At 38.0% G+C, this 16,008-nt stretch overlaps 1 protein-coding gene across 5 annotated transcripts in view; it reads left to right on the plus strand.

The window, feature by feature from the left end:
• The window catches only part of LOC110094535 (bifunctional dethiobiotin synthetase/7,8-diamino-pelargonic acid aminotransferase, mitochondrial), a 72,872-nt gene extending 57,220 nt beyond the window's left edge, over positions 1-15,652 (plus strand). The window contains exons 13-15 of one of the 5 annotated variants that reach the window (XM_028698378.1): positions 4,048-4,160; positions 14,090-14,313; positions 15,196-15,652. In XM_028698378.1, coding sequence (XP_028554211.1) covers positions 4,048-4,160; positions 14,090-14,312 — 336 coding nt within the window. In that variant the 3' untranslated portion in view covers position 14,313; positions 15,196-15,652. The other 4 variants (XM_020819791.2, XM_028698379.1, XM_028698380.1 and 1 more) reach the window with 4 other exon arrangements.
• Positions 15,653-16,008: the final 356 nt, after the last annotated feature.

A 16,008-nucleotide genomic window follows, 5' to 3' on the forward strand; every position in this document is an offset into this window, starting at 1 on the left:
CTTGGGTGCAGCACTCCACCGCTTCACCCAACAGCATGACGCTTGTATTGCTCTCCCACAACCCCGTTTTCATGGTTTAGGCTGCTCCCATTTCGCTCGCGTCCAGTTCCTATAGAACCTATCATTGAAGTACCTCTAGAAGGGGATAGGGCTAAGCGGAGCGAAAAGGGTTTTCCCTGAGGAGATGGGGAATGAAAACTATTAGCCCCAGACGAGGTTTGTGAATAAGTGATTGTCTGATAATGAGCAAGGAATATTTATCTTTTTGTTAAACAGGATCTATTGAACTCATAATTTAATATATCCTTTTGATGAATGTCTACTAAGTATCGTAAGGAAATTGGTCTCGGTTGTTCAATCATTTGATAACTAGAGTCATTCTTTGATAAATGATCACTATGAATCAAACTCAATAGAATTTGATCAATCATTTTTTCAGTCGTTAAGGTGGAAAAATGAACCAAGAATTATCTTTCTTCATCATCAATTGAATCACTATTCGCGACCTAGAATTCTATTTTCTCATCAATCCAATCACCGTTCACTTTTTTTCTTTTTCTTATCAATGAATATATCTCTTTACTTGTACGACTCAGATGTCTCCTATTTCTAAAAAAAAAAAGATCCGATTGATGGGTTTTTGATGTAGGCAAAGGGGGTTTAAAACATTTTGAATTATAATTTTGGAGAGTTCTAGGTCCTCTACTAGAATCAACTCATTAATGTCTAGTAGAGAGCCTTTCAGCTCATAAATCTGAAATTAATTGAGGTTCATTCCCCCTCTCTATTGGCTCTTTGGTTTCCCCCCTTGGTTCTTTTTCCCATGGCCGGTTCTTCCCCCTTTAATTATTTGCTTGTTCTGATTCCCTAGCTGTTGTCCCATTTCCTGGGATGTTAGTTCCGATCCCTGGGCTGCTGGTTCTGATTCCCTGGTTGTTGGTTTCGTTCCCCTGTGATGCTCCTTCGGTTCCTCCCCTGGATGCTTGTCCCGTGGCTGCTTTACCCGGTTTTTCTATGGCTGTTTGGGTGTTGTTTCTGGACAGCCAGCTGGCCCCTTTTGTGGATCTTTGGGTGTTGTTTCTGGACAGCCCCTTGGCCTTCCATTTTCATTGTTTTAATTAGTTTAAATGAGGGAATTTTGGGCTGTTTGGTTGCCCCATTTCCCCTATAAATAGTAGATGTTTTGTATTCAAAAAGAGGATGTTATAATCATATTTTTTGAAGCTAACCTACGGGTTCTCGTGGAAAAGCTTGCGAGCTTGTTACATCTCTTCTCCTTCTTTTAGGAAAGCTTGCGAGCTTGTCCTCCTCCTTTGTATCGACTTCTTATCTCGTTCTTCTCTCCGCAAGATCGACGCCACTTGTATCCTTCTTCTCAATTAAGGAAAAACAGTTTTATGTGTTATCTTATAAATTTGTAGGTGTTTGTTTTTTTATGTCATAAATTTGTAAGGGTTATCTTCATCTTATAAAAGTTATATTGTGTTTAAATGTTGTATTTTGTCTAAGTGAAGTATTTTTAGAAGGTTGTGCATGTATTTTCTTATTTCTTAGAAAGCCTTTTCTTTTTTCGAGCAAAAATTAGGTCATGTATTTTCTTATTTCTTAGAAAGCCTTTTCTTTTTTCGTGCAAAAATTAGGTTTTCTAATTTTTTCTTGCATCAATTTGGTATCAGAGCCAGTTATCGAGTGAGTCTTGGTGAGTCATAATAGTTGTTGTGTGAGTCTTGGTATCGAGTGAGTTTAAGTTTTGTTGAGTCTTCTTTTCTTTGTGTTTAAAAAAAATGGAAAAAGACAAAAAAATTGAATCAGTTGTGGAAGAATGCAATCCAGAAGATCTTGAAGTCCCTCTTCCAATGGATAGATAGATTCCACCGCAAGGAGATTCTACGGATCCGATTAAGAGGGAATTATATAAGCTTCAAATAAAAATGCAGCTGTGTACGGAAAATTACGAGAAGATAAAACGTATATTGCAAGATCAATTCAAGCAGGAACGAGATGTGATTCTGAAAAAATATGAAGCCAAGCCAAGAGTTTGATGCGCCTCTTTCATCTCCTCGGAATAAATCTAAAGTAACCTCATCGGGAGATGAGCTTTTTCAAGCGGAGGAGAATTGATGTAGGCAAAGGGGGAGTCAAAACATCTGGGGTTGAGCTTGGGCTTGGCAAGCTTTGGATGTGCTAGCTACTTGGGTTCTTTTGGTGTTTGGGCTGCTGGTTGCCTCTCGGGTTGGGCCTTGGCGGCTTGGGTTTGGGTTGTGTTCTTTGGAGGCTTCTTGGTTCTAGCTCATAAATGCTTGAGCTAATGTTTAGCTCATTAATATGAAAATGTATTCCTCTTGCTAGCTCATTAAGTGGAGTTGGATCTTTGCCTTTTCCCCTTCTTTGTGTCCCCTCAGTTTCTTCTTGGTGCTGTTTCTCGTGACTGGTTCTTTCTCCCTTGATACGTACTGGTTCCGATCCCCTGTGCTACCCCTTCGGTTTCTCCCCTGGCTGCTGTTTCGAGTCCCTGTGCTGCCCCTTCGGTTCCTCCCCTAGCTGCTTGCCCCGTGGCTGTTTTTGCTGGTTTTTGTGTGGTTGTTTGGGAGCTATTTTGGAATGAATGCAGGCTCCCTTTATGGTTGTTTGGGTGTTGTTTTTGGACAGCCCCTTGGCATTCCATTTTATCTATTTTAATTGGTTTAATTAGAATTATTTAATGGTTGTTTGGCTTCCCCATTTCCCCTATAAATATGTGATGTTTTGTAATGAAAAGAGAGTTTTTAGAGTGTGTTATGTGCCAATTTTTGGAAGAAACCTGAGGGTGTCTTTTAGGATAGCTTGCGAGCTATACCTTTTCTCTTCCTCTTTCTCTAGGAAAGCTTGCGAGCTTGTCCTCTCTTCATCTTGGGCTTCTAACATCTTTCTTCTCTCCGCAAGTTCGACGTCACCTGTATCTTTCTTATCAAGGAAATGTAAGTTTAGAATTTTATTTTATAAGTTTGTAATGTCATGTTTTGTGTAAAAGTTTATAAAGTTTATTGTTTGTCGTATAAGTTGTAATTTGTCGTATTTTTGAGTAGTTTATCTAGTTTGTTGTTTGTCGTATAAGTAAGGTATGATACTTACAAGATCAATAAGATTGATCTACCAAAAAACACCTTTCGTTCTCCCCCTTCAGCGGCCCTTGCCTCCTTCCTTAACAAGTCGAAGACGCACTTCTCAGATCAGTGACGGCCTGTCCAGCGGAGCTGGGTGCCGGGCCTTGGATGCGCTAGAGATCGGCACATTAGGGTAGTGCTTTCCCGGGTTTATTGGCCTGGTATCAATTATTTAGTCGAACTCTGATAGTCTCTAGTCTTTAGGTTTCACTATTTTGGGAGAACCAGAACAGCATAACCTATATATTTAACTTTCACATAGAACTTTCTTATTGTTTTTCTTGCCAAAAAGAAGAAATAGCTTCTTAGATTATCTTCAATACCTTTTTGGCTCGACTAGTGCCTTTTCTTTTATGGGCTGCTAACCCCAACCTTCTTGACCGTTTTTCGACTAGCAACTCCTGACCCTTCTGCTGTTTGCTAGCCTTCTATCACTTCTATGAAGACACTATTGAGTATTTGAGTTGCTTTCACCTGGCAGTTTTTGCAAAAGAAAATATCAGGATTCTTTGCTTCTGCCTTAGTACTTTATTCAACTTGCTTTCGTGCAAAGAAATTTAGTAACTTCATTATCTATAGCTTTTTTAAAGCGCTTGTTTTGAAAGTTGTGTTTTAATTTGTGTTATTTTGTTACTGTGCCAGCATAATTGCTTCTTAAGTGCATCTTTTGGCTGCATTTTGATTGGCTAGTTCCTGTTGTTGACCCTAATCATTATTTCATCAATTTAATATAGTTCGACTTATTTTATGATTTCTGTTGTGTTCGTGCCATACAAAGGCTTGTTGTTTAATTTTCATTTAATGATTTACTATTATAGTCTCAACACATAAATGACTTTTTGTAAGATTCAATCAAGTTTTAATGGTTTTTTTTTATTATTCTGCTTGCTTGAATCCTATGCAGTTATGGGACATGAAATTTGTTCACCATATATCATCTCTTCCCGCTGTGAAAAGGGTTGTAGCTTTGGGAACTCTTTTTGCTATTGAGATCCGTGCAAAGGGCGCTGACTTAGGGTACGTATTTTTTTTCCTAGCAAAGGCTATGATGAAACATTGAAAAAAATTGAGGCATTTGCATGTCTGAAATGCCTACTAAGCCTGGCATTTTTCCCGCTTTACTAATGCAATTATTACGTTAAGACTTGTGAGTACATTCATGCATATAACGAACCAGCCAGCCTGGAACCTTACTTCAGGGTTCAAAGAACTAAAGTTTTCCCATGAAATTTGTTCCCTTGGCGTAATTAGCACCCTTGGATATAGATGTGTCAAATGATGTTAATGTTATTAAAGATATGTATGATAGAGAATTTACTAGTATTAACAATACTCCTTGAGTAACTAAAAAGTTGTTTCCAATTATAATAGGAATGCAACAAGGATGAACATTAAGTGCATATCTTTTTGCATTGTTTATTGGATACTTATAAAAACTGTTCAAAGTGAGGTACCTTAGTGTATTTTTTTATGATAATAATAGTTGATGAGAATGTTTGAACATTAAAGAAAGTTTTAGAAGGATAAAAGGGTTTAGATTAATAGAAAAGACATAATATATGTAATTTTGATAGGTGTGAAACTAAAAATCATCAGTTAATATTATTAAAATAGAAAGCAATATTTAGGTATGATATGTAAGTTATCTAAGATTTGTTATTCAGAAGAATAGACAAAAATATGCCTTCTAGCTTTATGGTTGCATTGCCAAAATGGAGAATTTCCTTAGGTGTGTTATGCACTAAGACAATATTATGGAGATTTAAAAATAAGCTTTATACACTTAGGCCAATTGCGCTGTATAGATTATGTATTTGCGTTTCAAAAGTATGAAGTCATTGATAGTTGTAGGCTCCGAAAATTTGAGCGTTTGGAACCCAATCTCTATGTATATTCGGGGAGAGTTATAGCATATTAAGTTCCGGAGAAAAATTTTGGAAGTAGATAGAGATAAGTTACTCCCCATAGATTTCACCATCTTAGCGAGGACTTTAAAATATGAGTTCTGATTTCCCATAGGCGCAAGCCCCTATAGTTAATTATTCCTCTCGATAACGAGAGAGCATTTTCGATTAAGGCTAGTCATGAAATAAATACTTAGTATCTAGCGTATAGTAGCAGCAATTTTTTATGTAAAATTTAATATTTAAATTTAAAATTTCAGCACCTTACACTTACAGTGGATGGTGAGAGGAAGATCCTATGGTTCCATCGTTCTGGGTCATCATGGTCCCTAGTATGTTTAGTTAGAGGAGGTAGTTGAGTTAACCTAATCAAATGATCTTTGTTGGCAACCATGGGTTGCTTCATACAAGGGGACCTTGTAAACTTGGGAAGAATATTTGCCTAAGGCTAAAAGTGGATTTTGTGCCCTATTGATTATACCATATACTTCATTACTCAGTGGTAAGTAGCTATTGGGGTACATACGGGCTTTTAGCCATGACCGTAATACAGTGGCGTCGTTCGACCAAGCCACTAGGCTGTAGGGTTGCAGTCTTAGTCATTAATCACATGGAGCCTTCCTAGCCAAGCCACAAGTTCTTTGTGGAGGTGTCTGGCCAAAAACCATTGATTAGAGGACCAATCATAATTTTTATTACGTAGAGCTGTTTAACCAATCTACTAGTTTTATGGAGTCATCTGGCCAAGCCGATTAAAGGACAATTGCCACGTCCTTACTGGCATGAAATCATTTGAGAATGAATATGAGTGATATTTTCGACTGAACATTTGTTCTTTATACGCTAGAGTTATTCTTGAGTTCATCATCCTTATCAAATAATTGCGGAGGGTGGATGAGTTTTGTTTTAAGTTTATATGATTAAATTGTAATTTTAAATAATAATATTTTGATAAACATTGAGCTTGAGCATAAAAAATAATAAATAAAAAAATAAAAAAAAATTGAGCATGAGGATATTAATGAAATTTGAAAATTACCCCCCAGTTTAGATTTATGTTCAACGTAACCATCATTGGGGTGAAATTAAAGTCATTTCAAAGTATTCATATTTGTTAAAGTTTGGAGGTATTTAAAAGGTAGAGTCCCCTCCGGTTAAGATTAGCGTTCAACACGAGTATCATCGGGATGACATTAAAGTCATTTTAAAATATTTGTATTTCGTGTAAGTTTAGAGGTATTTAGAAAGTAGAATCCTCTCTAGTGGAGATTAGCTTTCAACACGACCATCATCGAGGAATTTAAATTGTCTTGTATATTTGTCATTTGAATTGTGTCAATTCTATTCTCGACCGTTAATAGAAGATCGGGTTCGATTATTGATATTGTAAGTTATTGTACGAATGCTAAGAATCAAGTGATTTATGTTTTATGATACATTTTGATGTAAGCAACTTGAAGCAAAAACACAGAGGATATTAATGAAATTTGAAAATTACCCCCCAGTTTAGATTTATGTTCAACGTAACCATCATTGGGGTGAAATTAAAGTCATTTCAAAGTATTCATATTTGTTAAAGTTTGGAGGTATTTAAAAGGTAGAGTCCCCTCCGGTTAAGATTAGCGTTCAACACGAGTATCATCGGGATGACATTAAAGTCATTTTAAAATATTTGTATTTCGTGTAAGTTTAGAGGCATTTAGAAAGTAGAATCCTCTCTAGTGGAGATTAGCTTTCAACACGACCATCATCGAGAAATTTAAATAGCTTGTATATTTGTCATTTGAATTGTGTCAATTCTATTCTCAACTGTTAATAGAAGATCGGGTTCGATTATTGATATTGTAAGTTATTGTACGAATGCTAAGAACCAAGTGCTTTATGTTTTATGATGCATTCCATCTAAAGAGCCTTTGAAAGTCTAATGTGGACATTATATTTAAATATCTTGGTGGGTTTGTGATTAGTTATTCAATTGTTAATTCAAATAATATCAACTCCAATCTTTTCAAGGAGGAGGTTCAAACTTGAATATTTGACCAGCGCAACATTCTCAGACCTTTGAATTAGGAGTTTAAAGCAACGGTCAGAGTACATGTGGATATTTAGTTTTAAAATAGGATTTAACATTAGTGAGCTTTTAATCTCTGCACAGCATTCTCAAACATTTGTGTTTGCAGACTTCACATGTTCGTCAGAGCACATGCGGGGCTTAAAAATCTTCTTTTAAATTAATGTGTATGTTTTTCAATACTATGGCATGTTTCTCGAGGCGATATAACACTTCTCGAGGTGGTAGCACTCTTCTCGAGGCTATTGCATGCTTCTGGAGGCAACATGCATATGTTTAAGAATTTGTATTTTAATGCATGAGAAAGATTTTAAAAATATTTAAATTTTATCATTTGTGCAAGTGCTTGTTATTGGTGTGTGCACAAGATTTCTTTTAGGGGCTTACAAACACCTTCTATGTGCTTAGATGGCTATTGCAGATTCGGTGGCGTGACAACATATTAGATTTCAGTTGTTGCATATAGAGATATATTATTTAGTTCATTTTTCCTCCCAAGTTATCATTTAGCACAATTCGTAGAGGATTTTTGTTCAATCAACATAAGATTGTGTTCGTTGCTTGCAAATGAGCTATACTATTCGCTACGAATCTCCTATTATTGTATGTAGGCTAGTTGTGTGCACTACCAATTCACTGCTTTTGCTCACAAATGAATTGTAGTGTTTATTGCTACTCTATTCTTGCTCGCAAGCGGGCTAATTTGTTTGATATGATCCCCCCTTACCCTTGCCATAGGCATATTATTATTTGCACTACGAACTTCTTGCTCCTGCTTACAAGTGAGTTGTATTGTTTATTAAAGGTCCTTTGTTGTTCGTAGGCAAGTTACTGTGTGACTATGAATTCCTTGCCTTGTACTCACAGGAGAATTGTAGTGTGCATTAAAAGTTATTTCTTGCTTGTAAGCGAGCTGCTTTGTTCAATAGAGGTCCTTGTATTTTCCCGTAGGCGAGCTAATATATTTATTACATGTTCTCTATTCTCACCCGTTGTTGAACTATTATATTGCAAGTTCCTTGCTCGTGCCTGTATTACAAGTTTTCTGCTTTTACCCGTACGTAAGCTATAGTATCCATTAAATATCTCGCGTTACTGCTTGTAGGCAAGCTGCAGTATTCTCTACAATTTTGCTAATACTAACTATAGGTAAGTTGTTATGCATATAAAAATCCTTGTTCACCACTAGCCTCCTGCTCAGTCTTTTAACTTTATGAATTTGATTTAGTTATAAGTTAACTTAAATGTTCTATTCATTGTTCATTTAGGCCTGGTTCCTGTAAAATTATTTAAGTCTTTATTTTCTTTGCATTTTTAATTGTGCGGGTCATATATAAATTTCTAAGTCCAATAATAGTTCAGGCAAGATTTTGGCATCCTCTTGATGTCTTCCCCTGTGTAGAGAGAATTTTGGGAAACTGATCCTGACCACCATGCTACGAAAAACATGTGTGGCTGCTGTTAGGAGACACCATGACTGATATTTTCAATCCCACCACGCTATGAAGAGCATATATGAGTCTTAGAATACCTACCAAAAAGCTCTCAAATTTCTTTGCCAGCATAAAAGCACAAATGAGTACTTAGGAGTGTCTCCAGCGTGCTATGAAAAGCACGTACAGGGCCTACCCGCTTCGCCGCTGACGTCGCCTTCGAATTTTCTTATGTCATGCTAAAAAAAGCACGTACAAGGGGTTGCATGTAGTGTCGTAAACTTCGACAACAGGATTTCAGGTTTAGAGTTGGCGAGCATTTTAACTTTTTCATGAGAGATAGTGGAGTCGATAGCACGAGGGATCAAATCACACAAAATATTCTCTTCTTTTTTTTTTTCTTTTTCCTCTTTTTTGACTCTCTTTTTTTCTCTTTTTTCTTTTTTTTTACTAATAATAATAATAGTAGTAGAGAGAGAAAGGTAAAAAAATCTCTTTATTAGAGAAAATAAAAGCGATTTGCCTTAGAAATTTAGTTTAGTGGGTTGGTTGCAGTGGAGATGCAAAGGGGTTGTTTGGGTGATGTAGTGTAGGAAGTAAGGGGGTTTAGTGGATGAGGAAGGCTCAATCCGCTGCTAGAGAGGAAGTGGGTTGTTGCTTGTTCGAATGGGGAGATCGGATTAGTTGCAGGTGGGTTCAATCCTTAGGTCGTTGGTTGAGGGTAATGAGAAGAGGTTGGTTGTTGTAGTCGGTACACAATGATGGAGGAAGGTTGATGTTGTGGCGTCGATGACTGTGTTGGAGTAGAGCTGTAGCTGCTCGGATAGATGAGGGTCTAGGCTTTGGTTAGTGAAGAGAGGTTGTTTTACATGAAGGGAGAGAGTATGGGAGGTGCAGGTGTTGCTGCGGTTGGGAGATTGCATGTGAGGTAGAGGCTCTGATGCACGGACACTTCGTTTTAAGAGGGTATGCAGTGTCGGACATGTGTCGGTCACGGACACACGTCCGACACGGCGAGGACACGTGTCGGACACGTCATTAGTGTGTCCCATTAAAAAATTTTAAATCGGACACGCATGTCCAGCTATTGTATAATTAAATAAATAAATAAATAACCCTATTCCCGATATTTCATATTAGCTTGTTCACGCTCGAGTCTTCACTTCGCCTTAATCCCATATTCCTATTCGTATTTGTGGTCTTCTGATGCATTTAGATTTTTGCATTATTTTTGTTTTGAACAATATTAGTTGTATTTTATATTTTTGTTTTATTTTTATGCTATCCAATGATGGTGGTAAATCCAATGATCATGGTTGGATAAGGTTTGGGTTATGCTTACCTTGGGTTTGCTGGCTTTGGGGTCCATCTTGTCCTTTGGGCTGCTTGTTGGTTTCATATGGGTCTTGGCTATTGGAATTCTAGTAGTGTCAGCTCATTATTATCAAATGGAGGTGTAGCTCATTATGAGCTAATGTTTAGCTTTGAAATTAAAGAAAATTGGAACAAGATTTGATGAATGGATCTTGCCCTTTCATCTTCTTGATGACTCTTGGGCTGGTGCGGTTATCTGCTGGATTTCTCCCATGGTTTGCTTTGGTTTCCTGCTGACCCTTTGGTTTACTACCTAATTTATTGCCGTGGTCCCTTTTTTACCGTGAATTGAACTTACCTTTTGGAACTTGTGAAAAAACTGCTGGTTTCCTGTGCTTGGCTGTTGGAACCGTGGCCACCTCCTGGAGTTTTGAGGTGCCGTTTGGGGTTTCTTTGCTGCCGTGACTTCCTACCTCTTCTGTGAAAACCCGAAAATGCCGTTTTAGACCTCGCACGCTTTTCAAAGTGCCGCGACGAGTTTTAAGTGAAAGAAACTTCTAATTGGAGCTGTAAGCCCCAAACTAAATAAATTAACGGGCAACTCCTAATTGGAGCCGTAAGCCCCAAACTAAATAAATTAACGGGCAACTCCTAATTGGAGCCGTAAGCCCCAAACTAAATAAATTAACGTGCAACTTCTAAGGAAGCCATAAGCCCCAACCCAAATTAAATCAAACTAAAATCCACATCTAACCACTTCAGTCTACTCGGGATCCCTGAGAGGAGGCAACCCATGACTGCTAATCAGATTCCCTGGACACTACGGTCAATGATTGCTAGTGTTGGTAGACTGAAATCTATGGTATACCCGGGACGACGGAACCATGGGATCTTGATCGGGTTTACCTCCATCTCCCCTACTATTGAGACTAAAATTAACTAAAATTTATTTCATCCTTAATCGAGAGTTCTCTCTTACGTTGTAAGAGGGGTAATTAACTATGGGCGCTTGCGCTCATAGGAAGTAAGAACCCCAGATCTATAAACCCTGACACTACCCTCAGGGGAAATCTGGTTAATTTCAATCTGACTTAAGGGAAGTGGAATCCTACGGCTGCAAAGCGGGATTCGTGCATTCGTGCCATTTTTCTTGAGCCAACAAGTGGGTTGGTTGCCGTGGAGATGCAAAGGGGTTGTTTGGGTGATGTAGTGTAGGAAGTAAGGGGGTTTAGTGGATGAGGAAGTGCCTTCCAATCCGCTGCTGGAGAGGAAATACAAGAGAGAGGAAGTGGGTTGCTGCTTGTTCGAATGGGGAGATCAGATCAGTTGCAGGTGGGTTCAATCCTTGGGTTGTTGGTTGAGGGTAATGAGAAGAGGTTGGTTGTTGTAGTCGGTACACAATGATGGAGGAAGGTTGATGTTGTGACGTGGATGATTGTGTTGGATGAGAGTTGTAGCTGCTCGGATAGATGAGGGTCTAGGCTTTGGTTAGTGAAGAGGGGTTGTTTTACATGAAGGGAGGGAGTATGGGAGGTGCAAGTGTTGCTGCGGTTGGGAGATTGCATGTGGGGTAGAGGCTCTGATGCACGGACACTTCGTTTTAAGAGGGTATGCAGTTTCGGACATGTGTCGGTCACGGACACACGTCCGACACGGCGAGGACACGTGTTAGACACATCATTAGTGTGTCCCATTAAAAAAAATTAAATCGGACACGCGTATCTGGCTATTGTATAATTAAATAAATAAATAAATAACCCTAATCCCGCTATTTCATATAGCATGTTCACGCTCGAGTCTTCACTTCGCCTTAATCCCATATTCCTATTCGTATTTGTGGTCTTCCCTAGCGATTGAGACGAACAACGGTCAGCTGGAGATCGCACCCTTGGTCTTCCCTTCCGGCCGTAAGCAACAAGCCATCCTCCTTAATTTCTAGTAAATAAATAAATAATTTTATATGCTTTGTATTATTTGAAAGTATTCAAGTAAAGAATGGCTTCAAGAAGACCCTCAACGTGTCTCACCACAAAAAGATTTATAAGTGTCAAATATGATAAAGATATGCTTGAAACGATATTTCCCAAATGAGGAGGAGAGAAGAAAAAATTAATATAGAACTTGCAAAGTTCTTTGGATATTTAGAGGATTTTGGTGATCAAGAATCTTTGGTTGATAGATGGAGGATGGATCCAAAAATGTGGTGATTGAGTTATGGAGCTTCAGCACCGCTTCTTCAAAGCATAGCAATAAAACTTCTTGGTCAAGTATCATCCTCTTCCTGTTGTGAGAGAAATTGGAGCACATACTCATTTATTCAATCAATGAAGAGGAATAAAATAACTCCACAATGGGCTGAAGATTTAGTTTATGTGCATACAAATCTTCGTCTTCTATCAAAAAAAATCTCACTTTATATGACAGGTGATAACAAGATGTGGGATGTTGCTGAAGATGGGTTCGAGTGTCTTGATGATATGGGATTATTGGATGTTGCAAATCTTTCTCTAGATGAACCAGAGTTGGAAGCAATGATATTCAATGATGATGATATTGTAGGCCAAAGATCTATCTTTGAATTTAATTCTATCATTCCGTCTATTGAGTAGTTGGATCTTCATATTGTACTAAATAGTTTTTTGCTTATATTTTTGAGGTTGTACTAGACATTTTGTACTAAACATCTTTATGTTATAAGCTAAATAAGTTATCATGACTTTGATTTATTATTGATTGTCATTTTTAATATAATATTACCTTAATTTATATATATTATAGTAAAAAATTATTATGTCATGTCCACGCTGCACAAGTGTCCTATATTTTTAAAAAATGTCATGTTTGTGTCAAGTCGTGTCCGTCGGTGCATCATAGGGTAGAGGGTTTGGTCCTATGAGGTCGAACGAGGTAGCGGGGTTGAAGGTGTTGATTGGTTGTAGAAGTTCGGTCTCTGGAATGAGAGAGGAGCTGAAGTCGAAGCAGAGAATGAGGGAGTTGAGTTAATCCAACCATTTCTCAAGCTGAGGGAGAGCAGTTCTGGAGAAGTGGAGTATGCAACGGCTTGGGTATTTCGGGAGCTAGAAGATCGAAATGTGGAGAAGATGTAGCATAAAAAATGGGAGGGAATTAGGCTTTGGTTATATTTGTTTATTCAAGTGAGCAGTTGTTTCCAGGGATAAGAAGATGGACAGCTGCTATTTTGGGGGATTTGCAGGATTTTGGCAAGGATACGTGCACCTCATTTTGTGTGTCATCAACTCGAAATTCATGCAAATTTTTAATTTTCACTTGTGCAACAACCCTGACAACATTACTAACAATTCTAGATATTTTCGACATTCGGACATAACATTGAAGTCCGTTTTGAGAATGGACATTGTTCTGCCAATTTTGTGCATTGTCACCTCAAAACTTGTGCAAATTTATCATTTTCACATTATGCAGTGATATGTGTAATATTACAATTTTTTTGGAATTATTGATGTTCAGGATGCAACGACGAAGACCGTTTTGTGTACAGGCAACATTCGGGCAATGTCGCATATCGTCGCGTCTGTAGACCGTTAATTTTGATCGACTTCGCTCGGTTCGATCATAAGCGAGTCCTTATTGGGTAATTTTAATGTTTCGATCGCAATGATAAAATCCATTTCATGATCGGATAAAGTTTTGAGCTATTTTAATAGTGATCGAAGTGCCCCGATGCTGGTGATAAGCGACACATCTGTTAATCATCTTCTTCGATGCACTCGATTGATCGTGGAATATGTATAGAGGTCAATAATGGCAAAGTTGATTGTAACATAAATAATGATATTAAGATGAATGTGTTAATTTGGAAGGATTGTTTGAGGAATGATTATATTAAAGGTTTGATGAAAGTAGCATTTATTAAAATGAGGTTGTGAAGAATAGACTTAAGTAGTTTTGACATGTAAGAGAACAGGTAGAAATGGACCTATAAGATGGCGGGAAAACTTAGATTGCATGTGGAAGGAATAGGGGTATAGCAAATTTAACATGGATGGAGGTTGCACAAAAATGATTTCACCTAATATATTTAATACCTCATGCAACATTTACTAAAATCAAATGAAGAGTGAGGATTCATAATGCTGACCTAAAACAGTAGTGATAAGGCTTATGATGTCATGAAAATTTGTTTTGCTTAATATTTTGTCAAAATATTCCCTCTTTAACTTAATTTATATCATCCCTCTGTAGATATGCGTCATTACAGGCTAGCTCTCTGGTCCAGCAGCTCCGGGAGGATGGTATTTTCATGAGGCCCTTGGGAAATGTCATTTATCTCATGTGTGGCCCATGCACTTCTCAACATTTTTGCAGTCAACAGCTTATCAAAGTACACCAAAGAATCTCCAAGTTCAGTGAAGCTTGGGTGAAGGAATCACAATTTGATCAAACTTATGGAAACCAAATTTTCTAGTGTATGTATTAGTGAATGTTAACATTTGAACACTCTTAATACTAGTTTATTTACAAATTTTTATATCTTATTTCGTATAACTGTACTCTTATGTTTTCAATTAGTGTTCTAAATTGATAAATGATTTTGTTCCCGTAGTGATTACTTCAATCCATCCCTCCTGTCAAAAAGTTTCAGTTCACTCTATTATTTGAGTGAGGAACATGACAAATTATTTTGTGCGGAGTCCGGATGTCATCCAAAGATCAATAAAAATATGTCACGTCATCCCAAAAGTGTACTGCACTCTGTACCGAGCGCGATATCGAGCATCGGAACCGCTCGGTACCAAGCGGTACCGGACGGTTCTCCCATCTGGTGTCCGCACAGAATAATCTCTCTAGGAACATAGTTGTTTTTTATCAGTGGCAGTCTTCTCATGAAACATTATGTTTAGCTACGGAATGCAGAATATATTCTTTGCATACTAAGGTTCGAGTTTGTATTCTTCCTCTAGGTATGTACTTTAATTCTTTTATTCTCCCTGTCTGGCGTAGTTGAGTTCTATCTAACTCTACGAGCCAATCAAGTAGCTACTTTGTAATGAAGCTTTTTTTTTTTTTTTGTTAGAATAAAGATTGTCCTGTAGGTAGTGCCTGTGAAATTATGCTTGATACAGCTATTTCTAGTTGGCATATGGCACAGATTTTTTGTTTACTTTGCCTTCCAGTTTATTTTGTTTGTTGACATCCAGAATAATGGAATTAAGCATCTTATAAAATATAAATTGCACTTGTGATTTTCTGGAGCTCCATGATTGGCTGAGGATTGAAATAAACATCTTTTGCCCTAAATTTATTAATCGTTCGCCAGTTTTACCCATCCCTCCTCCCGTCATTCGCAGAATAGTGGTCGAAGGCTCGAAGCCCTCTCGTTCCATCGTTTGCAACTTGCAAGATCAGGTCGCCTTCGCAATCGTAAGAGGTCGCCGGTCTTCACCTTCACATATCTCAAGAGTTTGCCCGCCCTAAAAAAATAGTCTGGATCCATCCTTGTGGCTGGGTTCAGCATAAGAGGATCCACAGAGAGAGATAAGGGAGAGGCTTGGTGGGGGCAAATTATTGCGTCCAGTCACCTGACATGCGGACAACCAATCCAGAGATGCCACCTCACCCGGATGCACTGGGCCCCGATATTTTTGAGTGATGTGGCGTGTTTTTATTGGTGTCCGGACGAATCCGGACACCGGACACAATAATTTGCCCTTGGTGGGGGTATGTTTCTTCTCAATTCTTTTTCTCTTTCAACTAACTTTTCATATGATATGTGAGTAAGAATCAATGGAATTTTTTATTTTTTTATTTTGAACTGATACCTAATGCTTTGTGGATTGATTTGTGGGTCTTTTAGGCATTTCTAAAGATGTTGTAAACAATTGATGTGCCTTTGAATATATGATGCCATTTCGAATTGACAGACGTCTCTGTACAAACGGTAAATTATTGCATCCGGCCACCGGACGTGAAGATAGGTCCGGATATTAATAAAATTTTATTTTAAATTAAGCGGGTCAAAAATGTAGGTAAAGCGCAGGTTAAGCACAAGTAAAGCACTGTCAAAAGCGCAGTCTAAAGAGCAGGTAAAGCTCAGTCAAAGCGCAACTAAAGCGCAGTCAAAAGCGCAGGTGACGTAGCACGTTTTTATTGGATGTTCGAAC

The sequence above is a fragment of the Dendrobium catenatum genome, unplaced genomic scaffold (genome assembly GCF_001605985.2).
Source record: "Dendrobium catenatum unplaced genomic scaffold, ASM160598v2 fragScaff_scaffold_1076, whole genome shotgun sequence".
Taxonomy (NCBI): domain Eukaryota; kingdom Viridiplantae; phylum Streptophyta; class Magnoliopsida; order Asparagales; family Orchidaceae; genus Dendrobium; species Dendrobium catenatum.